The sequence below is a fragment of the Nycticebus coucang genome, chromosome 1 (assembly GCF_027406575.1).
Source record: "Nycticebus coucang isolate mNycCou1 chromosome 1, mNycCou1.pri, whole genome shotgun sequence".
NCBI lineage: Eukaryota > Metazoa > Chordata > Mammalia > Primates > Lorisidae > Nycticebus > Nycticebus coucang.
This window is the reverse complement of record NC_069780.1, coordinates 127,878,087-127,904,661: the sequence shown is the minus strand read 5'-3', so window position 1 is coordinate 127,904,661 and position 26,575 is coordinate 127,878,087. Positions and strand designations below refer to the sequence as shown.

At 36.6% G+C, this 26,575-nt stretch overlaps 1 protein-coding gene across 2 annotated transcripts in view; it reads left to right on the top strand.

The window, feature by feature from the left end:
* The window catches only part of MSH3 (mutS homolog 3), a 211,883-nt gene that overhangs the window by 118,378 nt on the left and 66,930 nt on the right, over positions 1 to 26,575 (top strand). For both annotated transcript variants that reach the window (XM_053587488.1, XM_053587499.1), the window contains 4 exons: positions 1,781 to 1,845; positions 4,385 to 4,501; positions 12,404 to 12,511; positions 21,747 to 21,858. In XM_053587488.1, coding sequence (XP_053443463.1) covers positions 1,781 to 1,845; positions 4,385 to 4,501; positions 12,404 to 12,511; positions 21,747 to 21,858 — 402 coding nt within the window. The remainder of the gene's footprint in view (positions 1 to 1,780; positions 1,846 to 4,384; positions 4,502 to 12,403; positions 12,512 to 21,746; positions 21,859 to 26,575) is intronic.

Below are 26,575 nucleotides of genomic sequence, written 5' to 3'. Positions count from 1 at the left end.
GGCTGAAAGCCTGAGGGCTGCTGAAGAAGAAAAGAGACCCGGGGCCATCATTCCCCTAAGGAGGAGCCTGCGTTCCCCCATGCAGCCCGACTCTACTTGTCATAGAGTAGACTCTGTGTCTGGGGCTTGTCATAGAGCTTGTCCCTGCAGTAGACCTTCGGTACTTAACGCTGTTCCCAGGGTGCTCCTTGTTATTGCTGGGTTCTTTTCAAAACTCCCCTGGAGCTCTGTGTTAGTCATTATGGATCTGGATGTGTCCTTCCCAAGTATCAGTGATCCAGTGCGGTCCTGTATTTTGCTGTTTGCTCCTGGCATAATTCTTCCCAGAATTATTTTACAAAAAGGCCAATGTGTCCTTTCATAGAATATTTTGAAATAGTTGGATTATTTAGCCTAGTTTAAAAGTGGTTTTATCTTTCCCATCAGTGTTATTTTTGTGTGTGTGTATGTGTGTATATTTTAGTTTTTGTATCCAAATGGGGCTTTGTTAGATTCTTCTCTCTTAACTACAGTAGAACCTCTGTAAGTTGACCACCCAAGGGATGGTAACAAACTGGTCAACATGGAGGTGGTCGATATGAGGAACTAGGCCTACTTTACTGATACGTACATGTGGTGCATGTCTGGGCTACAAACATTAGGTCACCTTAAGGAGGTAGTCCATGTGGGGAAGTGGTCAGTTATGGAGGTTCTCTATTTACCTGGGTATAGGAGATCAGAAATTGTATTAATTCTTCTTTATACAGGAGCAAGCCTAGTTCCAAAATTTCTGCTAAGGATGAGAATTTATAAAATTAGCCTTTAATTCTTATTATAATTAATGTATTATAAAAGCTACAGTGTTTCTATTAATGGAAAATAAATCCAAGAGCCAGGTTGATACTGTTAATAAATACCTGAAGTTATATGTATCTTATACAACTGATAAATATGAAAAATTTTTGTAGCTATCTCAAAATTAATGACAGCCACGGAGTTTCTGGGTTCCATTCCATATAAAATAGGTTTTTTAAATTTTATTTAAATAAAACATCGGATTTGTTTGTAATAATACAAGAATGAGAGCACACCAAGAAGGGATGATATATAATTAATGCTAAAAATGAAAGGTGTGATGGAACTTGACTTGCTTCCTGGCCGATTCCAAAAATGTGTGTTTGCAGAACACAGTTGGATCTATAAAGGTATGCTTTATGTAAGTGAAAATTTAAAACTCATAAGGGGGGAAAGAGTTTCCTTTCTTATTAGTAGGGGAAGTCAATGCGTTATTTGTAAAGATAACTTTTACCAGGATTTAGGTTCTTAGACTAAAAACTATTATAAAAAAAAATCTTTTTCTAGTCACAGTAGGGAGGGACCATATCTCAAATTATTACAACATCTAGTAATGGAATATTTTAAAATTTTACATACTTTGAAATTCAGTCTATTACTCAAACAAATTCAATTGTTTGAGTAATAGAATTCTTAAGATAATTAGAAATAAACGAAAGAAAATCATTTGTAGTATGCACTTATAGTATTATTAGCATTAAAGCCCCAAGTTATATCCTTTATTACAAACTTCTCGCTCAATACAAATTTTTCTTTATTCCAATTATTGAAAGCCTAATTAATATTTGGCTGTGTTGACATATGTAAATTCTCTGAAGGGCAATACTGGATTTATTTTGAGTGCTTAGAACAATATATTTTAAACTGTAACACCACAATTTTGAGAATGCTTTAAATAACATACTAATTACTCATCTAAATATCTGTTTATTTGTATTTATTTTAGTTCATGATTGAAATAAAGAACTCTGCTGTATCTTGTGTACCAACTGATTGGGTTAAGGTTGGAAGGTAGGTTTAAAAATAATTCTTTTCTTTTAACATGAGCTATAATGGTATCTGTTTTCCTTATGGTGGGAGGATCCCTTGAGCTCGGGAGTTCAAGACCAGGCTGAGCAAGAGTGAGACTCTGTCTCTACTAAAAATAGAAAAATTAGTCGGATGTTGTGGCGGGTGCCGGTAGCCCTAGCTAACTTGGGAGGCTGAGGCAGGAGGATGGCTTGAACCTAGAAGTACGAAGTTGCTGTGAGTTAGGCTGACACCATGGCACTCCAACCTGGGCAACACAGTAAGACACTGTCTCAAAACAAGCAAAAAAACAAAAAGGCAATTCTCTTCATTTGGTTTTCTTATGGAACTTTTAACCAAAGAGATAATAAACCCTTGTTTATAATTGATCTTAAAACATTTTTTGGAATGCTATCTTATTTTTATATATTTGTTTTCTTGTTTTGTAAATTATTGTTTTATTTTTATAGCTCTGAGTACACATAGGGAAAAAGCTGAGGAACCTTCAATTGTAAGATTAGTTGCTTGAACGTCTTAATGAATGCTATGCCTGACATTTCTTGTAAGAAGCTGAAATTTCATTTTCTGCTTCACTGAGCTCCACATTTTTTTATTCTTAATGCTTTCCTTGGCACATAGTTATAATAGTTCTTTATATCTTCTTTTTGTAACTTACATAAATTGATGAAAATAGTCAAAAACAAAATTAGAGAGCCACACTGAGACTGCCTTTTCTCACAGGTTAGGCGTTAATCCCCAAGAAGGGACTTGTTTAAAGAAGTGGGATTAAGGAAGCTATGTATTCCTGTGAATAGGATCCTTTTGGGAATGTTTATTAGTACAGTTATTAATAAGTTTGCTTCTGAACATGAGAGGAAATGTTACCTTTGCCTAAAATGGTAGAAGAGGGACTAGTAGCTGGTGATGGCATAAAGCAACTCTATTGCTGAGGATGAAGGAAAATTTTGGTGTGTGTGAATGATTGTTAATTTGCTATTTAATTAAAAATGAAACTATTTATTATCCATTGCCACAAATCAGTTTTTGAAGACACAGGCATGGGTTTTTTTAGCTCTCATACCATCCTTTTTTTTTTTTTCCTTTGCTACTAGAAACTCCTTTAGATGTGAGTATTGTTTTCAAGAGATGTTGTTTTCTCTCTCTGCAGGCATTATTCCCTTTACTTTTGTCCTCTACTCTAACTAATGAATGGAAATATGCCTTATAGAGAGAAATTACCGAAAATTATACTAGTCTATTAAGAACAATAACCGAAACATCTCACTACGTGAGTTTTGCCAGCAGAGAAAGCTGTGATAAATATGCACATTGATACAGAAATCTAGATAATGAAGTTTAAAAGCAACAAGGAAGGCATAAATCAGTGTCACCATGTTTTGAACATTCAATAATGTAAATTGAATGAACAAATAAGATGGTTTGTGGAAGCTTCATTGCAATTTTTTATCGTTGCTGGGCTCCCAGGGCCTTGACAAGGATGAGACATCATCTGTCAGATTTTGAACGTGAAAGGCCCATCCCTAATCCAGTAACTTGCCAAAGTAAAGATAATTGTGGCCGTGTGTTACAGAAGTGGGGGAGCCAACAGAACAGAGGGCAGCCTGACCTTTTCTACCAGAAGGCTGATCATGATAAGAGGTAGCCTCAATAGCAGTAGCAGCCACCACCAGCACCAAACAACTAATCTTTTATTGAGTACTTATAACATAGGTACTCTGCTAAGCACTGTTTGACCATTTCAGCAGTATCTATGAGGTAGATACCCCATTTTATAGATGAGGAAAGTGGTGTTTACCGAAGGTCAAGCTCCATTTGCCCAAAGTCACATAGCTGGCAAGTAAGTGGCAGGATTGGAGTCTTGCTTAGATTCTCTGACTGAGAACCCACCGCGTGGCTCATGTGCTCTACAGCCTCTGGACCACGTGAGCAGGGGCGGTGCCCAGGCCCAGATGAGAAGCACAGGGCATTTCTTCCCACCCAGGGCCACTGTGACTCTATGCGGATCACAAGGTCCTAAGATCCCTCTCCTCTTCTTTTACTGTCTCCTGAATTAATGCATTGCTATTCTTTGTAATGCTTTTAATTTTTTTTCACTAAAATACTTAAATCATACAGAAGAGTATAAGATATGAAGAATTATATAACTCTCGCCAATCTACCTACCTCCCAGCTTTGTCACACTTTGTTTTGCCCATATTTGCTTCTGATCCTTTTTAAAAAACCATTTTCATTTAGTATAACTTAAGAAAAAAGCTTTTTTCCTGTGAGATAAAAATTCTAAACTCTGACTTTGCCATATGGATATAATTTGAAATGCATTTAAAAAGCTTTCTGAACATAGTCCTATGCTTTGGAATCAGTAGAGTTCAGGACCACAATTAAAGAATGTTCTCTATTTACAGCTGTTTCCTTTCAAAGTTCATCAGAGAATAGTAAATAACTACTTTAATTTTCTGAAGTGATGGCGTTACTGATTTCTTACTAACCTTGATTTCCTATTTATGTTTTTTCCCTCTTCTAGCACAAAAGCTGTGAGCCGCTTTCACTCTCCTTTTATTGTAGAAAATTACAGACATCTGAATCAGCTCCGTGAGCAGCTAGTCCTTGACTGCAGTGCTGAATGGCTTGATTTTCTAGAGTGAGTTTACAATGAAAAATATAATCTGACTTTTTGCTATGAGAAATAGACCGGAAAATCTTTCCATCGAAAAGAATAGTTAGAGATTACTGCTTATGACCTGCTATAGAATAGTTGAGTACATGTGTTCTCTGATTTGGTTTTTAAGTCCATTAAAATGTAAGCTCGTCTTAGTCTTCTTTGGTTTGACCAAATATATTGTATTGTTACTGTACTAACATTGATTGCTAAGGATGTTTAGTAGAGTTAACTTTTTTAAAATTTCACCTTGGAATTTACCTTTCTTATATAAAAACTTCACTACTGTCTTGGAATTGGACAAATAAGGGTTAGCTATTTTGTTTTTATTGCCATTTATTATATCCTGTAATTTTCCCCCTAAGTTTTTATTTTGCAATTTAAAAAATCTACTAAAAGTTGAAATGAATGCATCTAGGTTTATATAATGTTATCATTTTACCATATTTGTTTTTCCATCTCTCTTTTTTTTTTTTGACCATTTGGAAGTAAGTTTTAGCTGTTATGACACTTAAATATGAAAACATACGTATTTTAAAAATAAGGACAGTCTACTATATAATCTTAACACCATTATCATGCCTTAGACACATTAATATTAATTTAAGAATATTTTTGAATTTCCCTAATGTTCTCCCTTCATATTTTTTATGGAAGATCTAATCAACTTTTACACATTGCATTTGACTATTATGCTTGAATCTAGAATAGTCTGCCATATTTTTTGTTTTTATAACATGGGATTTTCTTAAAGAGTCCTTGTCATTGTTTCAAAGAATGTCTCACATTTTTTTTTTTTAAAGGCTTATACATTTAACTTTATTGACATATGCAAGTTTGCTTTTTGTGTGTGTGTGTGTGTGGTTTTTCTATTTTTGGCTGGGGCTGTGTTTGAACCCACCACCTCTGGCATATGGGACCGGCGCCCTACTCCTTGAGCCACAGGCGCCGCCCAAATGTCTCACATTTTTGGTTTATGTATAGTTATGTGTTCATATTGACGGTTTAAAATCAGCGGTGTGCTGGCTGTTCTGGAAGAACAGTAATGCTTGTAAAGTTTTCTGATTTCTAAAGTGTAAATACTCCCCCGTAGCTGATTTCAGGCTACCACTGGCCTGGAGTTGGGAAGTGATGTGCACAATTAATTTTCATGAGTCCAGAGAAGCCAGCATTGGTCTGAATACTTTATATATACAGGCAGTTCCTGGGTTATGAACGAGATAGGTTTTGTAAGTTTATTCTTAAGATGAATTTGTATGTAAGTTGGAACAGGTGCATTTATCTAGTACCTGTAGTAGTCTCCATTCATAATAGTGAGTTGTATGTCAGTTGGTTATTTAGAACTCAGTGACTTACTGTATTAGCTTCTATTTGTAATTGTGAGTTGTACCTAAGTCAGATGTTTGTGATTTGGGGACTGCCTATAAACTCAGTATTCCTGACAAAAGCCCTGTGAGGTTAGGTATTACCATACCCAGTTTGCAAATTAAGTTTGTCTGCAGACGTGAAGTTTGAGATGCAGAAATAAGAAGCAAGTCTTACAAGGGTAAGGATTGGAGCCCGGATTCAACCCAGGGCATCTGGCAGTCAGGTGAGTGCCCTTTGCCATCAGGCTGTGTAGAGCCTGCCCACAGTGAATCTAGGGGCATCACTCGAAACAGAAATCTCTCTGGTGGTTTCTCTCTTTAAAAATTGGATCAGTAAATATTCAGTGAGGTCCTTCAGGGATCTGTATTCCATTTCAAGTAACCAACCTAACAGTGAAGAAAAAAAATATTAAATGAGAATTTTTAAAGGTAATAAGTAGGTACTCATTTTCTGTTTGCCCAGAAAGGTCTTGAATTATAAGACCAGGAAGAGATTCCAATTTATTTATTCCAGATCTTTGAGATTATTTTGACTCAGTCTTTAATTCAGGAATGGAAATGTTGTCTATTCAGTTTCTTTTCTAGCTCATTTTATTTTCCCATTTTGAGAATTTCCAGGGCCTTTGAGTCTTTCAGTTCTCCTGGCTTTTTCTTTAGTACTATCACCAAGAATGGACAAATTAGACTAAAATAACACCTTTCAAGCTTCAAGGACCATATTCTAAAAGGGTCCTGGGAGCTGGTGCAATAATTTTCATAAACTGTGTGATTTCGTAGATCTGGCTTATATTCTCCCTGTCGTTATTCCATATTAGAGAAAGTTCAGGTCACCCAGCCTTCATGTTATTTTTGCCCTTTTATCCTTCTTTCCTTCTTTCTTCCTTTCTTTCTTTTTTTTTTTTGAGACAGAGTCTCACTTTCTTGCCTCTGGCAGAATGCCATGGCATCGTAGCTCACAGCAACCTCAAACTCTTGAGCTCAAGAGATCTTCTTGCCTCAGCCTCCCTCCCAAGTAGCTGGGACGACGGGTGCCTGCCACAACACCTTGCTATTTTTTAGAGACAGGGTCTCGCTCTTGCTCAGGCTGGTCTCAAACTGATGCATTACAAAAATTCTTGATTGTCTCCTCCCTTTTGAAATACCGCTTTGATTTGTCCTTCTGTTTTCTGGCTATTACCTCATTCCACTCTTACTATGTCAGCCATCTGACTGGGCCATTCTCCAGAGTTTCATCATCCCGTTCATAGACTGTAATTGGGAGTTGCTAAGAGTGAGCTAAAACCCCTTAAGAATATGACACTCATGATATATTACTAGGTGATAAAAATTATGTAAAACAGAATTAAAGTACGGTACAATTTTGTATGTGTATTTTCACAGCATACCAACCTTTACATTTTGTTTTATTTATTTTATTATTTATTTATTCTTTTGAGACAGAGTCTCACTATGTTGCCCAGGTGGTTCCCTGGGACTGCCATCCACATCACTTGCTGTGCTGGCCCCCCTCCCCCCCAATATTTTTTCTTTGGAACACCCTGTATATAGGAAGACTTAAAACATTAACTGATTATTTCTGGATAGTAAGGTTATTGGTAATTTTAATTTCTTAATTTTGCATATAGCCCTCTGTATCTCTGGATTCTTTATCCATGGATTCAACCTACTGCAGATTGAAAATATTTAAAGAAAAAAATCATGTACCCATCTGTACTGAACGTCCACAGACTTTTTTTCTTATTCTGTAAATAACATAGTACAATGAGTATTTATGTTGCATTTACACTGTATTAGTATTATACGTGATCTAGAGATGATTTAAAATATTTGGGGGGCAGCGCTGTGGCTCAGTGACTGGGGCGCCGGCCCCATATGCCAAGGGTGGTGGGTTCAAACCCAGCCCCGGCCAAACTGCAACAACAACAACAACAACAAAAAAAAATAGCCGGGCGTTGTGGCGGGCGCCTGTAGTCCCAGCTGCTCGGGAGGCTGAGGCAAGAGAATCACATAAGCCCAAGAGCTGGAGGTTGCTGTGAGCCGTGTGATGCCATGGCACTCTACCGAGGGCGGTAAAGTGAGACTCTTGTCTCTACAAAAAAAAAAAATATTTGGGGATGTGCATCAGTTATATGCAAATCCTGCACCATTTATATAAGGGACTTGCACATCCAAGGCTTTTGATATCCTTGGGGTCTTGGAACCAATCTCTCATAGATACTAAAGAATGACTGTACATGATTTCATAAGTTCCCATAATGTACATTTATTGCTTTCAAAATAAAAAAAATGTATTAAACGTTTTTATCCAAAAAAAGAATATTGGCCAAAATTTAACTGGAGTATTTGTAGCTAGAGCCCCTACTTGAGATCAGCATTGTTCTGCACATTATTTATTAGGGTGGCAGATGGTTGAATGTGATGTCATTAAAAAAATGATTAACCTCCATGAACCTGATAGGAGAGGACTGAATAGCAGCCACATGATAAATGTATTTGTCTCTCAGTGAAGTACTGCTGTGCATTAGTCATAATTACTTTTGATCTAAATGTTGTAAGAAATCAAGGCTGTACACTGCTGTGGATGAAATCCTCTCTGAAAACATCTCTTCATTTCGTTTTCTAGACTAGAAGATGGGCAGTGGATAATCTTCTCAATAGCAGATTCTTTAAAAATTGAATTGTGATATCTCTTATAATTAAAAATTCAGAAATGGATTTGCAAAGAAAAAGTTTTCTATTTTTATTAACTTCAGATGTCTTTGAGCAACACTTGATGGTAAACTTCTAGTTATCATAACAGCTTTAGAACCCAAGTATCTTCACCTGCTTTCCACGGACACAGCAATACTTTTGGCCAGAGATTAAATTATAGTGCTTTGACTTCACCCTTAAGTTAGTTGGCGTCATAGTGATAAAGTTGCGTGTTGTTATGACATAAACCCAGTCTGTCAGATTATTATCTGAATTGCCCATTTTTTATTTATTTTTTTATTATTAAATCATAGCTGTGTATATTAATGCGATCATGGGGCACCATACACTGGTTTTATAAACAGTTTGACACATTTTCATCACACTGGTTAACATAGCCTTCCTGGTGTTTTCTTAGTTATTGTATTAAGACATTTATATTCTACATTTACTGAGTTTCACACGTACCCTTGTAAGATGCACCACAGGTGTAATCTCACCAATCACCCTCCTTCCGCCCCCCTCCCCTCCCTTTCCCCCTTCCCCCTAGTCTTAGGTTGTAACTGGGTTACAGCTTTCATGTGAAAGCCATAAATTAGTTTCACAGTAGGGCTGAGTACATTGGATACTTTTTCTTCATTCTTGAGATACTTTACTAAGAAGAATATGTTCCAGCTCCATCCATGTAAACATGAAAGAGGTCATGTCTCCATCTTTCTTTAAGGCTGCATAATATTCCACGGTGTATGTATACCACAATTTATTAATCCATTCGTGGATCGACAGACACTTGGGCTTTTTTCATGACTTAGCAATTATGAATTGGGCTGCAATAAACATTCTGGTACAAATATCTTTGTTATAATGTGATTTTTGGTCTTCTGGGGTATACCTAGTAGAGGAATTATAGGATTGAATGGCAGGTCTATTTTTAGATCTCTAAGTGTTCTCCAAACATCTTTCCAAAAGGAATGTATTAATTTGCATTCCCACCAGCAGTGTAGAAGTGTTCCCTTTTCTCCACAGCCACGCCAACATCTCTGGTCTTGGGATTTTCTGATTTGGGCTAATCTTACTGGAGTTAGATGGTATCTCAAGGTAGTTTTGATTTTTTAGCTTGTCATTTTTCTAAGTATGGATAATCTCTTTGAAGTTTGACCAAAAAGTCAAGCAGTGTTCCTTTAAGAGTTATGATGGTGTTCTAGGTTTATGATATTTTTTCACTTTGTTCACATATTACTTATACCATTGATTGCTGTCCACATCAAAATAATTACCATATTCCTCCCTATTTTTTTGATTTGTTAACTGAGATGGTACCCACTGAGAGCTGTCCATCTTCCATAGTGAAAATGTGAAGATCATCAGAGACAGTTACCCCCAACCCCAGGCTGCCAAGTAGTAGAAAATTAGGGTCTTGATGGGACAGGACCGGAGAAGGAGAGAATGAGAGTGAGAAAAATATTGACCATTGTTAGTAGCAAAGTATTTTGATATTCATGTCCAAAGAGGCAAGGGCAGAAATATCAAACATGGCTACTTTTTGGCAAAAGAGAAGGTACCAGGATAGGAAGACCAGATGGGTCAGTTATAGGGACAGCCACAGTGCAAGAGCTCAGTGAGTGGTCAGGTAGAAATGGAAACCAGACCAAGAGTGACAGGGCCTAGTCAGTGGGCAACCTCCCAGGAGGGTTAGGTTCATTCAACATGTGGCATCTTCAAAGCTCAGAGCATTTTTAAAGTAGCAGCTGAGGGCTGCCTGTCTGGTGCCAGGGGTCCATCCCTTTGTGTTTGGGGTTTTGCACATACTGTAATACTGTTAGTGGGAAATGTATTGTTTTGATGAACTTTGAACTTTGATTATTCAATGAGAAATAGGTAGATTAAATTCATTATATGCAGACACAGAAGTATAAAGTATACTGTAAATATATTTTTTAGTTGCTAAATAGCTAACATAGAAATACAGCCAGATGGTTAAAATGTTGTTTCTGTTATCTTAAAAAAGTCATTTCCATAGAATATCTTATTCTGAATTACTAGAAAAATCAAATTATAGTTTTAAAAAATCATAGCGATTGTATAGGAATAGCTGATCATCTTAGTAGCTTGATCTGGGTCTCTCTTTCAAGCTAGAAGCACTCTAAGACCTTTGGATTTCAGGAGCAAACACTAAATCTCAACATTTCTGAAACCCATGCTACAATAGATTTTTTTTTTTTTTTTGGGACAGTCTCACTGTGTCACCCTCAGTAGAGTGCAGTGGCATCACAGCTCACAGCAACCTCCACCTCTTGGGCTTAGGCGATTCTCTTGCCTCAGCCTCCCAAGCCTCCCTCAGTCCCTCCCACCTCAGGGACTACAGGTGCCTGCCACAATGCCCAGCTATTTTTGTGTTGCAGTTTAGCCGGGGCGGGATTCAAACCTGACACCCTCAGTATATGGGGCTGGCGCCCTACCCACTAAGCTGCAGGTGCCGCCCTACAATAGATATTTTTAAAGAGAGACATTTAATGTTTCTTTGCCTTTGGATCATCTTAAAAGGAACCCTTGAGCTGCAATATTCTTTTTTAATGTAGAAATAGGCAGTTTATATCTATTTTATTTCTATGTGTGTACAAAAACAACTATGGTACGAGGAGTCTGTAAAATTGCACTGTGAAGTAGAATGATACAAGGAGCATAGTTTGAATCTGAGCTGCACCATTTAGTAGTTGTGTGCTTATGAGCTCATTTAGACACATAGCTGATTGTATTAGGCCTCATTGCTTTATCTCTGTGAACTTTGTAAAACTTAGGTAGTGGAGGCCTACCATGATGGCGGTTGTAAAGAAACAGTCTTTTCATAGTCTTTGGTTAGTAAATGTTGGTTTTCCCTCTGACTTTCCTTTTGGACCTATTTATAGTTAATTTAGTTAATATTGTCCCTCATTTTCTAGTCTTTGAAGAATTTGTGACTTACCAGCATTTACATTAAAAAAGTTTATTTTAATTGAACAAACTCTTATAATTTCTGTTGGAGGTGGAGGAGTTATAAGATTTTAAGCTCAGTTGTATTTTTGCTCTTAAAAAGACATACTGAGCTTTAAAAAAAATTAAGTTTTGAGTCCTTTTTGTAGCATCCACGATTGATCACTGTGTACAGTGTCCACAGTTTATATAATATTGCACACATTGACAAAATACTACGATATAAGATAATGGGATAATTTAAGCAAAAAGAAAACATGCATTCTTGTACTTTTTCTGAATAAGTCTTTCAAGCTTTTAGATCACTGAGTGTTACAGTTTTAATTAGCCAAAGAATTGAAGCAGTATCATTCTTTTTAAAAAACAAATCTAATACTTAATTTTTATGTATGTTATTAATAACTGAAAGATAATTGAAAAAAGTATCTTTTTTCTTGTTTGTCTGAAATAACTGTTTATTACAGTGTTTATTCTGCACCACTGTTACAGACTAGAATTACTGGATGTTAGGTCTACAGTGGGGTAAATCAGACAGTGTGGGCTGTGCCTCAGGAAGCTTCTGGTTCAGCGTTAGAGAAAGTATTAAAACTGTTATTTCAACTTCAGATGATGCTATGAAGAAGCACAGAGGGCACCCATCTGAGTAGTTCATGATGTTATTAGAACAAAATGAGAATGATTATTCTACATCATTGATTACATCAATTAGACGTAATCTAATTACACCCAACCATTAGGTATGCCTGGTAATCTGTGAATGCTTATATTAGCTGATAAACTGATTGCTTGTTGTTTAGCTTTTGTAGGACTGAGAAATCAATTTCTCACCTTTTTGTTGTTGCTGTCACTTCTGCAGGAAGTTCAGTGACCATTATCACTCCTTATGTAAAGCAACGCGTCACTTAGCAACTGTTGACTGCATCTTCTCCCTGGCCAAGGTCGCTAAGCAAGGAGATTATTGCAGGTAAATACATTTTTTATTTTCCCCTTTTATCAATGCTTTAGATAAGATGACATTATTCAATTAATTTTAGTGTCCTTATTATAAAATATAATTACTCACATGTGTTAGATTCTTGGTAGAGCTGAATGTCATAGGCATATAGCTTGATTTGAAAATGAACAAATGCTTTTTTTGCTTGTTCTGTTACTGAGTACAATGAAAGCAGATGTTAAAGTTTATCTGGATGACATTTTTATAAAGTTTGAGCACTCCTCTTCATTTGATAGCTTTGACATGAATACTTTTATAATCATAAAATTAGGCAAGGAAGAACTGGGGGCTGGAGAGTGCTTTTCTGTGATCTTTTCTGTTCCTCTTGTTGATAGCTCAGCGTCATTCCAATATGAGTATATATACGATTAGGTTATGTTATTTGCGTTTGTAAGGTAAAGTTCAAAGGCTGAGTTGTAGTTGAGTCCTTCAGCCAAAAAGTATGTCATACACTCCTACATTGTCCCTGATAGTTGGAATTTACTGAGTCCCTCTCCCTCCGTTTCCCTTCTTGCATTTAATTGTGTTTTTTTCTCATTTGGGCCTATAGTTGTTTGTCTCTTGTTTTCAGATTAATACTGACTACGTGGAATGTTTGCTTTTCAGTTCTTGAGATACTTAGGAGAATGCTCTCCAAATCCATTTAGATAAATACAAAAGATGGAAAGTCTCCATCTTTTTATGGCTGAATAGTTTTCCTTGGTGTGTGTGTGTGTGTGTGTCTCACAGTTTATTAATCTGTTCATGGGTTGATGGGCACTTGAGTTGTTTCCACATCTTTCAAACTGAATTGAGCGTGCACGTGACCTAATAGTAAAAAGACTTTTTTTCTTCCGAGTAGATATCTAGAGATGGGATTGCAGGGTCAAATGGGAGGTTTACTTTTTGTTCTTTGAGGATGCTCCATACTTCTTTCCCATAAGGTTGTACCTGTTTGCTGTCCCACCAGCAGTGCATAAGTGTACCAGCATCTGCAGCTTTAGGACCTGGTGATGTGGACTGTTCTCAGATGTGTTAGGTAAATGTCTCAAAGTGGTTTTGATTTGTGTGTCTCTAATGATGAGGGGTGATGAGCATTTTTTCATGTGTTCCTTGGCCACTTGCCTATCTTCTTGGGGGAGGTTCTTTTCATTTCACTAGCTCATTGATTGGAGGGGTTGGTCGTTCTTGTTTGTTTGCTTGAGTTCTTTGTATATTCCAGTCACTAGTCCTCTGTCTGATTTGTAACATGTGAGTACCTTCTCCTATTCTGAAGGTTATCTGTTTGTTTTGTTGATTGTGACCTTAGCTATGCAGAAGCTTTTTTTTTTTTTTTTTTTTTTCAGTTTTTGGCTGGGGCTGGGTTTGAACCTGCCACCTCCAGCATGTGGGGCCAGTGCTCTACTCCTTTGAGCCACAGGTGCCGCCCAATGTAGAAGCTTTTTAACTCGATCAAGTGTCCAGTTTATTTATTTTTGTTGTTACTGCAATTGCCAATGGGGTCTTCTTCATGAATTTTTTTCTCAAGGCTAATATCGTTAAGAGTTTTTCCCAAACTTTCCTCTAGGATTTTTATTGTTTCATTTCTTAGATTTAAATCTTTTATCCACAGTAAGTTAATTTTTGTAAGTGGTGAGAGGTGCAGGGTTCAGTTTGAGTCTTTTACATGTGGCTAACCGGTTCTCTGAGCACCATTTATTAAATTAGAATTCTTTTCCCCACTGTATGCTTTTGTTTGGTTTGTCAAAGGTAAGTGATGATATGAGGCTGGTGTCAATCTCTAGGTTCTCTATTCTGTTCCATAGATCTATGTCTGTATTTTTATGCCAGTACCGTGCTGTTTTGATTACTTAAGACTTGTAGTATAACCTGAAGTCTGGAAACGTGATGTCTCCGGATTTATTTTTGTTTCATTGAGTTGTGTTGGCTATTCAGAGTTTTTTCTGCTTCCATATGAATCAAAGAACTATTTTTCCAGGTTCTTCAAAGTGTGATTGTGGTGTTTTAATAGGAAGTGCATTAAATCTGTATATTGCTTTAGGGAGTATAGACATTTTAATGATAGTGATTGTTCCCAGTCATGAGCATGATATCTTTTTCCATTTGTTAGCATTTTCTGTTATTTCTTTTTTTTCTTTTTTTTTTTTTTTATTGTTGGGGATTCATTGAGGGTACAATAAGCCAGTTACACTGATTGCAATTGTTAGGTAAAGTCCCTCTTGCAATCATGTCTTGCCCCCATAAAGTGTGACACACACTAAGGCCCCACCCCATTTTCTGTTATTTCTTTTCTCAGGGTTTCATGGTTCTCTCTGTAGAGATCCTTCACATACTTTGTTAGATATATTCCAAGGTATTTCGTTTCCTTTGACACTATTGAGGAAGGATATTATGACTGATTTGATTCTCAGCTTGACTGTTATTGGCGTATAGGCAGGCTACTGATTTGTGGACATTGATTTTATATCCCGAGATATTACTGTAGTTCTTGATCACTTCTAGGAGTCTTGTGCTTTTATTGACCTCTGAACATCCCAACATGGCAGGTTTATTCTCCTTTTCTTAAAGGATGTTAGTATCATCTAGCTCTAACTTTAAGTCTTAGCTTTTAACTTTTAGACAAGTTGCGTATCTTCTGAAAGTTTCAGTCTTTTCACTTACTTAAGAAAAATTCAGAGACTCACTGGCTTACTATGAGGACCAGAAAGAAAGCATGTAAGTTATATTGGCTGGCAGGGCTGTGGCCCAGAGAGGGCATTAGATCTGTGTTTTACCTTTCACACTTCTTTCTTATGTTGGTTTCCTGTCTAGTTTGGGCCAACTATCTTTTTTTAAAAATATATATGGCATTTGTACCTAGCACAGTACCCAGTAAACAGTAGATGTTTTAAAAAGTTTGTTTAATGTACAGCATTTCTCTATTTGAAGGAGCAAAGATGGAGGAATTGGCTGTGTGAGTTATGGGCCCTAAACGTACTGTTTGCTGTTTTGTTTCATTTTATTTTGCTGTCCCTTCATATTGAGCATGTATACAGTGTCAGGCACAGAAGACTTGCTTAAAATAAGTTCTTTGAGTTTTTATTATTGCCAATTTCTTGTCACATAAGAGGTATTCATCATATACAGATTTGCCCAGTTAGTTACCGATAGACATTTTATTTATTTATTTTTATTGAGGTAAAATATACATGTAATTTATCATCTTTACCACTTTTAGGTGTACAATCTGTGGTAATAAATACATTTATATTTCTTACTTTGTCTTCGTTCTCCCTACTCTCCTTTTAGACCTCTGGTAACCACCATTCTACTCACCCCCTCCTTTTAGCTCCCAACGTGCAGCCTTTGTCTTGCGGTTCTTGGCTTACTTCACCTAACAATTCCAGTTAACTGGAATTCCTCCAGTTCCATTCATGTTACTGCAAATGACAGGATTTCATTTCTTTTCATGACTGAATAGTGTCTCATTGTGTACATATAATGTATAATTTCAAACAGTATTAATATATGATCTTTAGTGTGAGTAATAATCGGAGTCCAACTTTGATGTCAGGGCCAGTTCAAGCCCATCCTCTGTTGCTAATTAGCTGTGTACCTTTAAGGCTCAGGTATATGTAAAATTGTGAAAAGTAAAGTTATGAATTGATAAATGAGATAAATCTTCAGGTTGTAGGAATTCTTCATTGAGATGTAGTTTTGGCAAAAAACTATCTGAGGAGTGAAAACGTATCCCTTATTACATCATTTTAAAACTATATGATTAATTCCTGGACTCACCAGAGATTAAAAAAAACATTTTAGATCGTTTGCTATATGGAAGTGTGATCCTGAATTCTTTAGTTTGCAGCTTCTCCTTGTTCTTTTGGCATCTTCCAGTATATGTTATCAAGAGGCCCCTTGATTTACATAAGTAAAACATGAATCTCTAGGCATGTCCTTCAGAGTATAGACTTTGGACCGGACAATCACATATTTGAATAGGAGCGTGGACATTTAACAGCTCACCGTAAGCCCTTTACTTGACTTCTCTGATCCTTGGATACTACACTGATAATATAATACCTACTTCTCAGGAATGTTGTGTAGATTAAATGAGATAAAGACATATCTCCCTTTTCAGTAGGCCAGATAATTACTTAGTAATACATGTAGCAGCTGTTATTATTTATAGATGTTAAACTATTTAAAAAGCAGAAGGACTTCAGTATTATAACATTTCTTTAATAACAATATCTAAACTTGTGGATTGTTAGTACTTTTCATAGCCATATTAATTCTTGTAAAAAATCATTTTTACTTCTCTGTCAATTCTTGGTCTCATGGTTTATCCTTTAAACACAGTGGGCATAGTGATTTTAAAGTCTGTGTCTGATAATTCAAATAACTGGAGTCCTGGTGGATCTGTTTCTATTGTTTTGTGTTTCTGCTAGTTGTAATTCATTTATCTCCTTGAATGTCTTGGTAATTTTGCATGTCTACTGGGCATTGTTTTTGCAAAGTCATTTGTAGAAATAATTTGATGTTATACTCATTCTGAAAGGAGTTACTTTTATTTCCACCAGACCTCTCACGACACTTAACAGTCTGGCATCCCTTAATGCAAATCAGGGGTAGAGGTGATTCAAAAGTGAGCTGCAGTTTGTACTTCAGATGCACTGCTGTGGCTGGTGGATAGCCCCTTGGTGTCTTAATCCAGAGCAAACTATCTATAGCACTTAGTATCAGCTACTCCCTCAGAAATTAACAAATACCCAGGGGGAAAACTGGCCCTTTCCTATGCCTCTGTCCCACCCAGATCCTGGCCTGGATTTCTTGCCATCTTGTTATCAGGTGCCTTTGGATAGCTGTTTTCTATACTTTGTCCAACTTTTCTATTTTTCCTCATTAGGAGGATTGTTTCCAATAATCTAGTCTATCAGTGGGATATTCAGGACATTTTTCGCATTCTAAAAATCTTTACAAAGTGGAGGAGAATTCAAGATGGCTGACCCAGAGACATTAGCTGCTGGACTGTCCCACGAAGAAGGAAAAGTTTTAGATGCAAAAGAAAAAAAAAAAACTAACAGGAAAAACTTTCAAAATTAGATACTATATATTTCATATTAAGAAAATCCATCTGAAAAAATACCTAAATGAATCAAACTGTAGTCTTTTAGCAATATCATCAGTCTCTTTTTTTTGGTCAAAAATAAACTAGAGTGTATATAGCCACGAAATAGGAAATTCTATCTAAAATTCATTTTAAACTAGTATATACATACCTGAAATTTACACAGGTTTTTCTTAGATTTCTAGCTTTTTAAAAGACTTGTGCATTTGAACTGTTGCAGTTATTTCATATTGATTATTTGGCTTCATAATTGCATTCTTTTCTTTCTGAATGCTGTTAAGATATCTTATTTACTATAGTCTAAACCTTTAGGAAAAAGTCTTATTCTGAGTCTATCAGTATTCTGTAGTTTTTCTAATATAGATTAGGTTCTGTTTCTCTGGAGCAGTTAAAAGAGAGATGCAGTTTTAAAATACAAAATAAAATAGTTGTTCAAGTTCAAACATTTTATTCTTTCCAAGAAGTTCTTTTTCCTTAACTGTCATAAGGTAGTATCAACATGTTTACCATATCTTTCTTGATAGAATTATTCATTCCATTTTAATATTATCATACCAGCTCTGTGAATTATACTTTTTTTCTGACTCAACCAGGGACAGTTTTGTCGTTAGATAATTTTGATAGCAACAGAATAAATCAATGTAAATTTTAGTGTAGAACAAATCACTCACTTTTATTCTGAAGTGAAAATCTTCCTGGGAAGTCATCAATGTCACGAATGTGATAGATCGATTTCACTTGGCAGAGCACCTATGATTTTATTTTAAAATTGGTTATCATTTACAAATACTTTTTAAAAGTAAATTCATGAATTACTTGATAAGAATTTTGACTTCAGAATTATATTCTAAAATCCCAAAGCTTTCCTTTTCTTGTAATTTTAAGTGTCTCTCTCCAACATATGATTTCAAATTATTTACTCAGGAGATACTGTGGTCATTCTTTGAAAAAATGTGAAAGTTTGTTCTTGGAATTTTTTATTAGACAGATATATTGAAGAAGAATTAAGTATTTAGGAAAAGTAGTATTTCTTAGTGGTATGGGTAGGTTGAGAAATGTGTTTATATGTGAAAAGTTCCAAGTCAAAGGAACTTGAGGAGGTCCTTGGTAGGATGCTGAGAAAGACCAGCAAATGGACAGAAACTGGCAAAAAGATGCTCAGTCTTAGTAGTCAGTGAGTGCAAATTCAAACAGTGGTATGACACTGTTCACCCACCACCTTGTCAAAAATGAGGAAGTTTGATAATTCCAACTCTAGGTGAAGGTCTGAGAAAGTAAGTTAGCATTTGTATCCTGCTTATGGGAGGGTATAGCTGCCCTTATCTAGTAAGCTAAAAATAAAGGCATAACTTATGACTTAGAAATTCCACTTCAATAATTTACCATAGCTTAGGGAAACTCCTGGACATATATACATGGAGGTGTGTGTAGGGTTATTTGATGCAGCATTGTTGATAATGCTAAAGATTGGACATAGTCTAAATGTTTAATAATAGAGTTAACTAATTGAGGTAGCTGCTTCAAAAGAATTCGGAAAATCTAACAAGAAATTATCCTTAAGATAATTAAGAAATTACCTATCATACCATACAAGTCCACTAGACATAATTGCAGTATCTTGAAGGTTTTCCAAAGAACAAAGAAAAAATTTCCTTTTTGTCTTTTGGAGAGGAGAATAAAACTTATTCTGTTTTTTATATATCCTGTGGCTCCATTGGGCCTTTTTGTGAATCTAAAATATATTATGGAAAATAAAATAAAATAAAATGTATTTTGGGCTTTTTGGTGATCTTGAAACATTTTGGTATTTTATCATCCTGGGAATTATTTCAACATTGTTTTCAGTTATTCCAATTACACTGTAGAAGTCCAACATAAAAAGAAAACTGGAGAACCATGATGCAAAAGAGAGGGAAAAAAAATCACTGTCACATCATTCTCCCATTTTCCTTGTGTTACCTGATCTTTCAAGAAGGTACAAAGGAACCCAGATGCCACCATTGGCGTTTGCTTCCAGCTTTTGTTCAACACAGTTGAGGTCCAGAATTTTTCATTTTTCACCTATAATAGCAAGAGGAAACAATTTACAGAAGGACATTTTACATTTTTAGGTTAATTAGAAGATGAATGTGAAGGAAAAGATACCAGCACTCTAGATACTAATAATCATGGTAGGATTTCTTATATCAACAGACAACCTATATGAATTTTCTCAAACTCAAGAATTGATGTGTGAATAATGTGTTTGTAATGACAATATGAAATGTGTTATTCTCATCCAGTTAGTCATTCTGTAGTAGGAGACATCTATCATGCAATATTTGGTGACAAGAACCCATACCATCCTGTTCTGCTAAAAGACTTGGTATTCTTTTATCCTTTGTTATATTATTTTATTTGTTCATTAAAATTTACTCAGTATAGTTTGTAGGTAGACAGGCAGGAGATTGATAGGAAATAGATGATATAGAAATGAAAGTATTCATTTGATTTATTCTAATTTGTGGTTCATAAATCTAAAGATGAAAATGCTTTATAGTTATGGAGCAGAGAATTTCCTCTCTTCAAGAAATTTATGAGCTTTAAAAAAAAATTCAAGTATTACGTTTTTGTGGATGCAAGTGTGAGACTAGCCAGAGTAGTGAACTAGAACCTATTAGAAATGCATTGAAATTTGGAATTTATATTTACAAATGAATATGTTCCAGGTACATACTTGACCGCTGACGAGCAGTTATATCCAGAGCGTGTTGCTCATTCTGGGTACATACACCTTGAAAACCGGGAAAATGTGGAATAAAAATTTGAGCTTTTTTTTTGTTCAAATTCTTACTAAATTTGTCATGAGGTTCATTCCCCCCCCCCACTATTCCTTTATTCTCACTTTGGTAAAATAAACAAAAGGGTAGCTTGGACCCAGATGGTAAATGGTAAAATCTGTTTTTTAAATTTACTTTGTATATGTATTTTTAAAGTAGTTCCAGCATGATATATTATAATGTGACTGTTTTTTTAGGGAAAACACAGCCAATACAATGCATATGTAAACACAAAGGCATAGAAGAGGGTTGAGAGGGAAATCCCCAAGCTGGTCTCAGTGGTGACCTCCAGAGAGGAGGCCTGAGAGTGGGGCACGGCTCAAAGGGACACAGATACAGATAAAGCTGTAGGTAAGAACAGATACAGAGGTTTTAAAAAAACATGAACAGCAAACAAAAATAATTTTTGCATCAAAAGTGAAAGATGCCAAAGACCTGTAGAAAGATATTTCAGTTAAGCAGAATATGAAAATTTTAGGTCATTTTGTTTCTAACATATAAACATAGTTTATATTGATATAAATCTAGAAATAATATTATATGATTTTATTATACTTTTTACTGAAAATAATTTAAGGCATAATAATCTGAACTGTTACCTTTACTAAAGAAAATGTTGATTTAATCTCAGACGATAATAGAAAAATGGAAAATAAAGCTTACTTCAGTAGCATCTCCTGTATTCCCACTACTCAGGAGGCTGACGTGGGAGGATCACTCAAGCCTAGGAGTTCAAGGCTGTAGTGTGCTATGATCATGCCTGTGAATAGCCACAGCAATCCAGCAATACAGTGAGGCCCAGCTCTTAAAAATTTTTTTAAAAGAAAAGGGATCTACAAGGGTATATATGAAACTTAGTAAATGTGGAATGTAAATGTATTAGCACAATAACTAAGAAAATGCCAGGAAGGCTATGTAACCAGTGTGATGCAAATGTGTCAAACGGTCTATGAAACCAGGGTATGGTGCCCCATGATCACATTAATGTACACAGCTATGATTTAATAAAAAAATATAAAAAAGCCCCCCCCCAAAGAAAAGGGATCTTATAAACCACAATAGAAGAATAGACTCTTCTAATGCATCAGTGTGTTGTTATAATAATTGCTTTCCCAACTTTATATTTAAAATCTAACTTTATACTCAGACCCTTATTCTGGATATATGTTCTTAAAATCTGAATTTAAGGTTTTGTGATCTGTCTTACAGAGTACTAAAATTTTTCATGCTGTCTTAGAGGTTTTTGTTAAAAGGCTGTTTCCATGCCTAGTAAATGGAAATGTACTTCTTTTTGCAGACCAACTGTACAGGAGGAAAAGAAAATCATAATAAAAAATGGAAGGCACCCTGTGATTGACATGCTGCTGGGAGAACAGGATCAGTATGTTCCCAACGGTACAAATTTATCAGTAAGTAGCACATCATGGCAAAAAAGAACTCAAAGTCGATAGTATTACAAACTCTTAAATACCAAATAAATGTATTTATAATTAACTTTGGCTTTAAATTTGGCTTCAAATATGGAATTGGTGCTATTTCTAATAAATGATTATAGATGGAAAGATTTAGGAACTAAAGGGTTGGTCCTAATTAGTTAACCTATGTAACCCAGTAAAAATTCTTTGTAATTGTAAATACCTAAGTATGTTGGTGGGGTTGGAATCCATGGTTTTGCAAGTTCCTTTTAGTGTTATATGTTATATATATGTTATGTAGCCATATAATGTTATATGCTTTGTCCTGTGTTCTACTATTTTCAAAGGTTCTGTGAAAGAGTCAGAGACGTTTCAGCTGATTCCAGTGATGAAAATTTTCATTATATGGGCTAGAGTTCTCTTACAGAACATTAATGACCCTAAATACTTATTTATTTAACACATATATATTAAGTGCCTATGCTGTAGGTAATAAAGTGAGTATTAGGAACAGAAAATGGCAAGACAGAACTCTTCGTGGTCTCACAGAGAAGACAGGCTAATATAATACAGCTGGGTAAAGACCATGTTCTAGAAAACCAGGGTGTCCTGGGAATAGGTAGCTGGCTGACCTAACCCAGCGTGGGGAGGAGCATTAAGGAAGGTTCCCAGGAGGAGATACCAACTGAAGAATGATGCACTGCATGCCAGAGAAGTGGGGGTGGAGGGGTATTCTAGGGAGAGGAACCAGTGTGACAGAGGCTGGACGTGAGGCATGGTGGGGTGAATTCAAGGATCTGAAAGATGCGGAGTGTGGTTGGAGCATCAAGAAAGAAGTGTTCAGAGATAAGGAAGAGGCCAGTTCACGTCACAAAGAGGGAACTTATGGCAAGGTGTGTAAGTTACTGTGTCAAAGCTAAACAGAGCCAGCCACTAGTTAAAGTGGTAAGGATAGATTTTATTTAGTAATCCTGTTGCAATAGGGAAGTGTTCAGCATTAATTGAACTCTTTGATTTGTGCAGAGGTGATGGGGCATTTTAAAGAGAGAATGAGGGGTTAGCGAGAGGGAACAGGGTGGGGGTTGAGGTTGGTTAATATGAAACTAATATGAGTCTACAAATTGGTGCTTATACCGTGTGTACCACACTTCAAAGAGCCAGTTCTATTAAGAAGACAGTTCTAGTTGATAGAAAATTTACATCTCAGAGGGGAAGAGAAAGTATTTATAATTGTGAGCTTTCTGAAATAGCCATTCTAAGAAGGGTTTCAGGGGTCTATCTGCCTATCACTAAGTTTTGGCTAGGACAGTAAATTCAGGCAAGAATTCTGGCACTTTAAGTGGGACTGGACTAGGGTCATGTTAAGGAAGCAGCTGAGCTATTAGAAACTCTGCTGGAGGTCAAGTGTCTTAAGTGGAAAGGATGGACGAAATCATTTGTGAGTCTGTAGTTTTTATAGGCCAAAGTTGAGATCTAGTTGAGAAGAGGGCTCAGAGAAGCCTGATCAGAGTTTGGTCTTAGAGTCTTCAGTGCAGAGTAAAATAGTATATTGATAGGGTCAAAGAATTGATATGGAGGGAGAGAGGTAGAATGAAAGAATGCAATGCTTGACTTTAAGCTTTCAGAGGTAGTGTTCTGGGAGAAGGCAGAATCCTAGGTGTGGCCATGGAAGGTTGGTAGCACCTGGGGGAAAGGTCTTTGGAGATGAACAGATCAGGGAACAGAGTTTGGCAAGAGTCATCCTTGTAAATGTTGAAATCATCTAAGATCACAGCAGGATTTCTCATGGAAAATGACATTGATTGGGATTATAAGATTGTAAAGAACAGAGACCCGTGACCTGAAAGTTTGTAGATGCCTGCAGTGAGAATGAGCAGAGGTGGTAAAGCAAGGAAGAACTTCTGAACCCACGGTACATGGGGGAGTACGTGGCCGAGAGCTCAGCCCCTAGATGAGAGGGCTGCAGGAAATGACACACAGCCAGGTTACACTATAAGCCTTCATTGCACATAGGAAGGGAGTGTGAAGTAAGGTGGTTAGAAACAGAAGTATTGGAGAATTTTTCCGAGGGCAGTGAAAGAATTGAGATTGGGGGGCAGCTGCTGGAGAGTAGTTCAGAGAAAGAAAGCCCAGAACAGAGGGGCTTGGGACTGTAACAAAGTATCTACCCTGGGCTATAAGCAAGGATGGCAGAGATGTATGGCATGATGAATTTGGCTGGCCTCAGGAGTGGGAAGTGAAAGGAGTTATGTCTAGGAATTACGTGTAGTTTAATATAGCTTTTTGATATCGTACAAAGAATTGGTAGTATAGAACCCATGTCTTTGCCTATTCGGGCTGCTATAACAAAATATTATAGACTGAGTAGTTTATAAGCAAAAATGTATTATTTCTCATAGTTTTGGAGCCTGGGAAGTCTAAGGTCAGGGTGCTGGCACTCAGTTTCTGTGTGTTCACATCATGGGATAAGGGGTCTCTCCTAGGCTCTCCTGACCTCATCATCTCTTGAAGGTGCCACCTTCTAAAACCATCACCTTGGGGGTTAGGATTTCAAGATTTGGATTTGGGGGGACGCAAGCACTCAGACCATAGCAACCTGAGACCCAGTGTCTATGAACTTGTTCATTCTTATTAGGAAATTAATGTATTACTTATTTATCAAACAAGTTAACAAGTACTAATCCTTTTATTGTCTTTTAAAAAGAAGACCATGTGAACATAATTCCAATTTCCATTTCCATAGTAACAGTAGGGTATAGCTTTTCTTGAGAAAATAATACTATGGTTCTGATATTTAGTAGCTTAGTTTATATTTAACTTAAAGGTTATTTCCTATGATTTGATCCTAAGTATATTATCTTTGGCATTTATTTATTTTTTTGCTGTTGTTTTCTTTTCTTTTTCATTCTTTTTTTCTTTTTCCCTCTCTTTTAAAAAAGTGTATTATATTGTTTAATAAAACAAGATTTGAGAAACTAAAATGCCTCCTAATTATAAGAATGTTTTAAAGAAACATTGAATTCTTATATTTAAATCTTTACAAAATAAATGGAGTGATTCTTTTTTCCTCCAAGCAGTCATCTCAGAATATTCTAGAATATTCATTTCTATTACATATGCTTTTTCTAACTTGAGTAGGAGTTGGTATAGAATTGTTGCTATGGTGAAGTGCATTCTATTTTTCAGGGTATAAATTTATATATAGGGATAGTGTTGAGAAGGGACTTACATAAAATTCAATTTAAAATATTTTATGGGTGTTAATTATAAAATACATCCTGAAAATAATTTCAAAGTTAAATGACATTGTTGCTTTTGATAATCATATAGTTTTAAGAAATGGTCTTTTGTGCATTTAATTATAAGTATACTCGCCTGAATTCCGCATTATGTGCACTTATTATAGGACTTCTGAACAAGCCAACTTTCTACCATTTTTGTTCTCCCAGTTTCAACAATACTTTTTTAAACACTCTTTTTTGGTCCCCTTCCCTGATTCACTACATAACCTAAGTATTTGAATCCACAGCTGCCACTGGGTCTCCCACCTCTACCCTGCCCCGCTCCCCGTTCCCCCTGTGACCCACAGGGCTTCTCTTACCTGCCCTGCTGCTGTCCCTTTTGAGCTCATGCTTTACTCTCCAGCCAGATTGGACTTTTTGCTGTTCCCAAGTCACTGTGCCTCTGGGACTTGACAGATGGCGTTCCCTCTGCCTAGAATGTCATCTTTCCCCACCCTACCCTCTCCCACCTTGTGTGCACAGCCCACTCCCCCCACTCCCTGACTCCCTAGCTCCCACTTGTCCGAGTCTCATCTTAGACGTCAGCTCTCGCACTAAGGCCTCCCCCTTTCAGGCCAGGTGGGCACCCCTCTCACATACCATCACCCTCTCTGTGTTTCTCCCCTCCTTAGTCCTTATCCCACTAAATAATAATCACTCCTTTTTGTGTTTCCCAGTGGACCGTAAGCACAGCACAAAGAGAACAGGAAACGCGCCTTTCTGGTTTAGGTGTAATCCCCGGATGAGTCACGGCTCTCTGGCACACAGCAAACTCCTAACCAAATTTATTAGATCAGTAAGGATTAGCTAGAATTCTTCAGCAGTCTCCAAGTCTTGTTTTAAATTTTTGCCTCTTTTCACAAAATGTTATTTAAAATATTATATGGGATTTCACAGTTTGCAGAATAATTTTACTGTTGGACTAGAAGGGAAATTAGAGACCTTTTAGTGTAACAACCTCTTCATACTTGTGAGCAAACTAAAGCTCATGAAGGGGAAGTGACTTGCCAAGGGATGACTTGAACTATTGTCCTAAACATAAACATATTCTAAGGTAAGCCAGTATTTTCCAACCTTTTTCACTTTGCAGCACACATAGAAAATGATAATATTTTGGCTGGGTGCCTGTAGCTCAGCGGCCAGGGCACCAGCCACATACACTGGAGCTGGCGGATTTGAATCTAGCCGGGGCCTGCCAAACAATGACAACTACAACCAAAAAATAGCTGGGTCACTTGGCCTATAGTCCCAGCCACTTGGTAGGCTGAAGCAAGAGAATTCCTTAAGCCCAAGAGTTTGAGGTTGCTGTGAGCTGTGACACCCTGGTACTCAATCGAGGGCAACATAGTGAGACTATGTCTCAAAGAAGAAAAGAAAATAATATTTCGATGGTACACTGGAATAAAAGGAGGAAGAGTTTGCTCCAAGGC